A 7,992-nucleotide genomic window follows, 5' to 3' on the forward strand; every position below is an offset into this window, starting at 1 on the left:
TGTGTGTGTGTGTGTGTGTGTGTGTGTGTACACGTGTGTATGTACATATATATATATATATATGTGTGTGTGTGTGTGTGTGTGTGTGTACACGTGTGTTTGTGTGTGTGTGTGTGTACACGAGTGTGTGTGTGTGTATGTATGTGTATGTGTGTATATGTGTATGTGTGTGTGCGTTATAAATGTATTAGTAATTTTTTTACGAGAATATATACAAGTAATATATATATAGCTTTATATGTACACAAGCATGCAAGCTTGTGCTAAATAAATCACTTCTGAGCAAGAAATCACCACTAAAAACCATATGTCTGGCACATTGGTTTGTAAATCAAGACTATTAATGTGTATGGTTATGTGCATATACACTAGTGATGATTTGTTGTTTGAATATGTAAGTTCGCTTGTTTCAAACTTGCTTACACGATGTTGCAAACTTGCTTACACCGGTTGTAGAGTGTAAGATTGCTTGCTAACTACAGAAAAAACTCGAAAGTGGATATACACGTTGTACCGGAGACAGCGTTTGTGTGACGTACCATTGACCCTCTGAACCACTAGAGCACATCTGCGATATTGCACAATACAAGTCTTTGCGAGGGTATGCTATATTGCAGTCACGATCATCAGCACGATTCTGAATCATACCAGAAGGGTCAGCGTAATGGACGGTAGTTTTAACCCCACTCTGTGTAATGTCCATAAACGTAGTGTGATTTTTTAAAGTGATAGATATAGGTGCGCATGAGCGTGTATACCACTATTTAATACAGAAAAGAAAACACCCTAATACAATACAATAGCCCTTAAGATGAATATATTGAATGATTTGCTAACCACTAGGAATTAAATGAACACCTACACACGCTCGCAGAAACTTACGGTTGTGGGTCTGCAGTGTTGGCATTACGTTGGAGTGTGCTGCTATAGCGAGCCCTTGACAGTGATGCAGCATAGAATGATAGTCGACTTTGCTGCCTATACCTCAGGTATATGCCATTAGATACCCGATTTAATATCATGTTGCGTTGCTGATGAGATAAAATTGTATGATACAATATGACGTACGATACGATGATATGATATGATATGATATGATATGATATGATAGCTAAGTTCTACCAGTCGATACCAATTGTTATTATATTTTCCGTGCTGTGCATAAAAGCAATAGATGTGTAAATATTTAGTAGCGATAGCGTATATTTAATTAAGCACCAGAGGTACTATCAGAGGTACTATATAGGGATACATATTTGCACATACTATTCAACAACGAATACTTTACTCCGAAGATGTTTATGTATTCCAGTAAAGATTTTTGCATTTGTGGGCTTTTTTCTGTTTTTTACAAAACAAAAACAATAGCCCTTAACCTATATATGTACATATATGTACATAGTTGTAAATATAACGTATATGTACATGGTTGTAAATATACGGTTTACATGGTCACTGACAGTGACACAGCAAGTCACTTCATTTGCACCAATCAAACAAGGTCCTTTTATTCTAAATACGGCAGACGGAATCACGAAAACCGTGACTTACTAAATATATGTGCACGCTGCTACGTATGTTTATGTGCAGTAGTTGGGTCATGTCTCATGCAGGCTCATGGTCAGCACGTCTGTCTCACATCTACCTCTGATAGAATCACTTTACTCGCACTATATATAACTATATTTGCCTCTCTGTTTCACCTATAATATCTATATCCTTAACTAGAGCTACAGAATGCAACTAACTGCTCCTGATATCATATCACTTATTTTTAAAAGAAAATTGTTTTACCAACATCCGAATACGTCCCAAGATAAAATAAATAGTCCTGGAATATACACGCTAAGCCATCGCCTGATGTGCTTTAACTTATGGAATATCACCCGTGTGCATGTTATGTTGTCACGTATTGTTGTCAAGTAGTGTGTTTCTAGGAATAGATATCCATTATAACTATGCTAAAATAGCGCCTGATATGTTATATTGAAGGACGTTACAATACCGTTACTTGTGTATAGCTGTGATCATGCTTCTATAATGATCATACTGTGCTATGATAAAACCATGACGATAAATAAAGACCGTGCAATCAGCTACCAAATCGTACATGATAGTCGTGTGGATCAGTATTTTTTTTTATTGTTGGGGATGACAGACCTCCTTGTATCTGCTAGTTAGTACATATTTTAGGGCAAACATGTAAATATTCTTTTAAATGATATCTTGCAACCCACCCTTTGCCATCCAGTGTACCATGGTATTGTCTGCTGATATCGGGTTCACAAACGTTTGGATATTCTTTCGCTGTATCGTGGGCGATTGAACTGGTACTTGCCTCCTAGCATCAGTATTGTTGCTGACCTCGGGATTGAAGAAGAACATGGATTCTGCGGTGGCGCTGATCTAGACCATGTTTTTAATTTTCGTTATTGAGATATACTTTGACCGTATATGTATATGTTTTTAGTAGTTGTGTTTGGCATTGCAATCATCAATATGGTGGGTTTTATACGAGTGGTATTTTTTTTGGTCGAAGTTATTGCCAGTTTTCAGTTTTGAGTCATGACTGAAGGACATCCCGGTTCTTTTTTTTGAAGTTACATACAGATGTAAAACTGAAAACAAATATATTTTATCTGGTCATTCTGCCTACTGCCTTCTGGTGTACATAGGGGTCTTTCTTTGTCTTGGTGTTTCTGGACTCTGCACTCTGGAGCCTGGAGTCTGGACTCTAGAGTCTGGACTCTGGAGCAGTGGAGTCTGACACTAAGCTCAATCCGTTAATGATATACAGAATAAAAGTTTAACGTAAATGTTTACTGATTCGTTTTGAAACCGTTAAATAAAAAGTTTTCACAGGTCAAAATAGAAAACGAAATTCTCAAATTTGCACTCAATATGTAAATCTAAATTCTAATGAAATGGACTACATGTCAAAAGGCGACGAATGAATATCTAGTATACCGAACAGTGAACCGACTGACAGGCGAGCCCGCCGGGTTTAAGACAAATTGATGGCCTGGAAATTGCACCCCTTGAAATTTCATAGGGCTATATACAGTATAAAAGTTGAAGGGAAACATTTACTGATTCATTTTGAAAAAGTTAAAACGGGAAACTGAATGAGGTTTCAGGTTAGGGACTCTGACAGTACAATCTATTCATTTTATTTTTAAATTTGAAAACAAAATCTACTCAAGCATTCTCAGAGTAAGTCGAGAGCAATTGTATAATTTATATTGTACCTCACTTCATTATCTGTATCTAGCTGACAGTTATTCTATTTATATGTAGCTATGTATGTATGCTCGAATTGTTTTTCATCAAATTCCTCCATCCCCATTGGCATTGGGTCTACATAGTACATATGTACACACGCACTTAAGCACTGGAGCTGTCAGGAAGTGCAGACCTATCAGAAAATAATAAGCGTTTACGTTAAAAGTTTATCCTAAACCTGGGTTTACAAATAGGTTCTTTGAGGCGGACTAACTGTCACGAATTGTCCTATTTTTCACTTCGTGTCAGTTGTGAATAGTTTCAAATCGCCTTTTCATTAAATAAAAGGTCAATTTCTCAGGGGTTTCAAGGTCGATTTCCCCCCGATATACCTTATAGCGTCTTGAGCTTAGCTCTAGTGAGCAGTCGCCAGTCAGCAGACTCTGTATGAGCATTGAGCAGTGAGACTGAACCGGGAGCACGGCGCTCAGCAAGCAGCACTATGTAAATTGTAAGCACTCAGGTCTCAGTAGTAAGTACAGCTGACAGCACTCAGCTTTCAGCTCTGCAGCAGTCGACAAGTCGACAACTCGACACTAGATTGCAGAATGATCTAAAATCTTCGATGCAAGAATAAATCTTGCTCCACGTGTGAGGCTGACTGAGGTCGGTTCATTTCAGAATGTTCGTTGATCGCTCTTGTCCTCTGGAGGGTTAGTTGCTGATTGGCCATTGCGAGGTTGCCCTGTGCAGAGCAGTTGCCACCGCACGGCGCCCGACCGCAGCTGCAAAGTTGTATGCAAATCGAAAATTACTGTACACAAATATCGGGCCCTCGGGGCGCGTATAACATACTAGTAGGGGCGTCGGTGTGTGTGTGAACAGTGTAAGACCTAGATTCGACTCCCTGCTGAGTATATAACTATGAGTATCGGATGTTTCATTTTCAAAGTACAAACCAACAAATTATACAGTAAAAAGTAAAATCTTCCGACGAAGATGGTTCAAATAAGCTCAGCCGCAGAATCGATTTTCTACTTCAATCCCGACAATCGCGATGTACAAGTGAATAAGGTGCCAGTCCGATCGCCAACGACTCAACGTCGAAGCATCTCGTCGGAATCTACAAAAGCCGTTAATCCTTCAGACACTATGGTGTTCTGGATGGCCAAAGGCGGTCTGGAGGATGTCCTATAAACCAGTACGTTCGATGTAATACGTTCTGCGCCGACGATAACTTTCACACATTGTCTCCGTAAATTGAACTAAGTTCAACTAATCATATTAATGTGCTACAACTGATGCAGATGAGTAGTAAATAAAGACTAAGAACAGCTCCACTCGAGTGCCAATTTCGATAGTCCCTTCTACGCTCGGGAACACACCGCGTCAAATCGTAACATATTCCTAGAAACTATCACAAATAAATACACAGCCGATATAATAACAGAACGAGCTTTAATCCTGACAATGCTGTCTATTTAAAGCTGATCATTCTTCCCTTCCATACCTGAATGATAAGAACGCTGCGTATGTTTCAGTCACATCAAGCATATCTGCGAACGAGTAGGATTTGGTCGACATCACGCAAGAATGTACTTAGATATTAGACAATAATGATCCACTATATATATCACGAAGTCCAACTCAACTCGTGTAACACATTGTACCTCGAAGTTTGTTTTCTGACATTTCCAGTAATGTAGTACCATCTGAAATGCTGCACCGACATGTACAAGTGTTCTAGAAAAATTGTATGCATTGTTACATTCTTGAGCGGTAGGAAGTTACTGCACGCATGAAGAGCAGTTTTATATCTAAAAATTTTAGTTCTTCATGTCCATGAATATTCTCCACGTATGTACATACCGATACAAATATCAATGAGTCAGCACGCTATCTAAATGATAAACGCATATAAACACCTGCAATAGAATACGGTCTATCATGCCTACATTTATAGATGTGTATGCACCTTTTTTTTTCACAGCGACTCAATACTAGTTTATTGAATTACATTGATTGTATGTCATCATTCATGGTAAACAAACAAAAGAGCAAATACGGTCCATATGTGACTTATTTTGTTCAGTCGGGCACCAGATCCTGTAATGATATGAAAAAAACATATCAATATGTCTAGACAATGGTGCGAGCAAGCAGCGACCAAATAGTACATGGTAGTTTAACCATTAGTTTATTAGAATTGCATTGATTTCATGTCATCATGTATGGTAAACAAACAATGAAGCAAATGCGGTTCATAGACAACTTCTTGTTTTGTTCAGTCGGGTACTAGTTCCTGTAATGTTGTGAAAAAACCCCTTATCAATATATTCAGACAATGATGTGAGCGAGCAGAGACCAAATCGCTCATGGTAAATAGAAAGTGGATCAGTAATTTACTAAATTGTCGGGGGTGACAGACCTCCTTCTATCTGCTAATTAGTACATATTTTATGGCAAAAATGTAGATATTCTTTTAGATGATATCTTGCAACCCACCCTTTGCCATCCAGTATACCATGGTATCGTCTGCTGATATCGGGTTCACAGGCGTTTGGATATTCTTTCGCTGTATCGTGGGCGATAGAACTGGTACTTGCCTCCTAACATCAGTATTGTTGCTGACCTCGGGATTGAAGAAGAATATGGATTCTGCGGTGGCGCTGATCTGGACCATATTTTGTAGTTTTGTTAGTATCGAGATAAAGTGCTATCTGTTTGTATGTATTATGTAGTAATTGTGTATGATATTGGAATAATTAGCATGCTGGCTTTTATACATACCATGGTCCGTACTGCTGTTGATAGAAATTTAGAAACTGGTCTTGGGAAGTGAAAACTGAAAAGAACACTAGTCCCAGCACCCAGCGGCCCAATTCAATCATTGCCAACGTGGTCAGTTATCACTTATCAGTACTGTATGTATGTATGTACTATTTACTATGTACTACCGAGAGTCTGCGGGCCAGGAGCATCTTCGGAGTATGTTTTAAAACTTTTATAGTTTCCAAATAAGGCAAATACAAGAAAATATGCTTGGATTCGGCTCCCCCCAATTGTTTTTTGGTAAAAAGTAAAACTCATACAGCAGTTTGTAAGAACACTAGAGAACAGCCAGCCCGCCACCAGCGCACCACCAATTCGCCGTTCGGCAGTCCCAGAACTCCAGACTCCAGAGTCCAGACAAGACTCCAGACTGGCAGAGTGGCAGGCTCCGAGTCCGGTGATCCGGGATGGACCGGGAACCAGCTCTGAGCACTGAGCACTGAGCACTGAGCACTGAGCAGTTCACACTCATACAGCTTTTAGAGACTACTTATGTAGAGAACAGAGAATGTCACAAGAATGATCTTCGACGCAGGAATCACGAATCCGGAATCTCATAGTAGTATGTATACATATACTGTTTACACTATACGTGACTCCGCGCGAGGGCACTCTGTGCGCTGAGTGCAGTACTTAGCTACAGTCAGGGGCTCAGGAGTCAGGAGTCACGCCTCAGGCCCTCTACTAGGCCCAGGGCCTCTGGCTCTCAATCCATTTCGGAATGTTCGCTCTTGACCTCTGAGAGAAAGATTGGCTATTGTGAGGCTGTACACTTGTAGTCAGAAATGTGGTGCAGTCGTCGCCAACGCATGACAGCAAGGCGCAAAGTTGTATGCGTGTAACTAATTATATTGTACACCAAGTGCCGGGGAGCGTATAACATACTAAAGGCGTCAGTGTATGTGAACAGTGCCAAATTTAAATTCGACCGCCTGCTAGCTATATAACATGAACATCGCATAGTTCATTTTCAAATCACAATTAAGGTACAAATTGAAAAATTCTAATAAGATGGTTCAACTAAGCTCAGCCGCGGAATCGATGTTCTTCTTCAATCCCGACAATCGCGATGTACAAGTGAATAAGGTGCCAGTCCGATCGCCAACGACTCAACGTCGAAACATCTCATCGGAATCAACAAAAGCCGTTAATCCTTTAGACACTATGGTGTTCTGGATGGCCAAAGGCGGTCTGGAGGATGTCCTATAAAACGATACGTCCGATATAATGCGTTTTGCGCCGATGATAATTTCTCCACATCTCCGTAAATGGAACAATGTTCAAATATTGTCTTTAGTCTGCTGTCTCTGATCCAGACGATAGTAAATTGAGACTGGTAACAGTTGTACTCGAGTGTGATTTCCGATGGCCCCTTCCACGTTCGGGCACACACCGCGTCAATTATATCATGTCAACAACACACCAATAAAGTTAGAACGTATATGATATACAACAATTCTTCAGTTTTGACAATGCCTTTTTTTTGAATATATCGAATATAATGAACGCCGTGTACTTGCTGATATAGAAATAGGGCTAGTGGAAGAAACAAAACCTTGTTCTTCCCTGAAAGTTCGCTTACAATTGCAATCTCAGAGCTTTTGTATTTTCTGAATTGAAATATACGTAGCGTGTGAAGATGCCGCAGTTCGTAAAATGTACGAGGGCTGAAAGTGTAGTCTGTATTATGGCTTGAGTACTAATCTCCACTCTGTGTACTATACGTTGTCAACTTGCTGGATACTGCTACAAAAGTCTATGTAAATACATAGTATTGACTCAATTATATATATATATATATATATATATATATATATATATATATATATATATATATAGTAGTGTGTGTGTGTGTGTGTGTGTATATATATATATATATATATATATATATAGTATTATATATACTATAACTAATATATATATACACTACTACTACTA

General features: G+C 39.2%; 1 protein-coding gene across 1 annotated transcript in view; it reads right to left on the minus strand.

Annotated features, from left to right (window-relative positions):
- Positions 1-1,155, minus strand: part of SARC_10679 (hypothetical protein) — a gene marked incomplete at its 3' end in the record, with an annotated part of 3,194 nt that extends 2,039 nt beyond the window's left edge. The window contains exon 1 of the mRNA XM_014295270.1: positions 883-1,155. Coding sequence (XP_014150745.1) covers positions 883-1,022 — 140 coding nt within the window. The 5' untranslated portion in view covers positions 1,023-1,155. The remainder of the gene's footprint in view (positions 1-882) is intronic.
- Positions 1,156-7,992: the final 6,837 nt, after the last annotated feature.

The sequence above is a fragment of the Sphaeroforma arctica genome (assembly GCF_001186125.1).
Source record: "Sphaeroforma arctica JP610 unplaced genomic scaffold supercont1.1347, whole genome shotgun sequence".
NCBI classification, from domain to species: domain Eukaryota; class Ichthyosporea; order Ichthyophonida; genus Sphaeroforma; species Sphaeroforma arctica.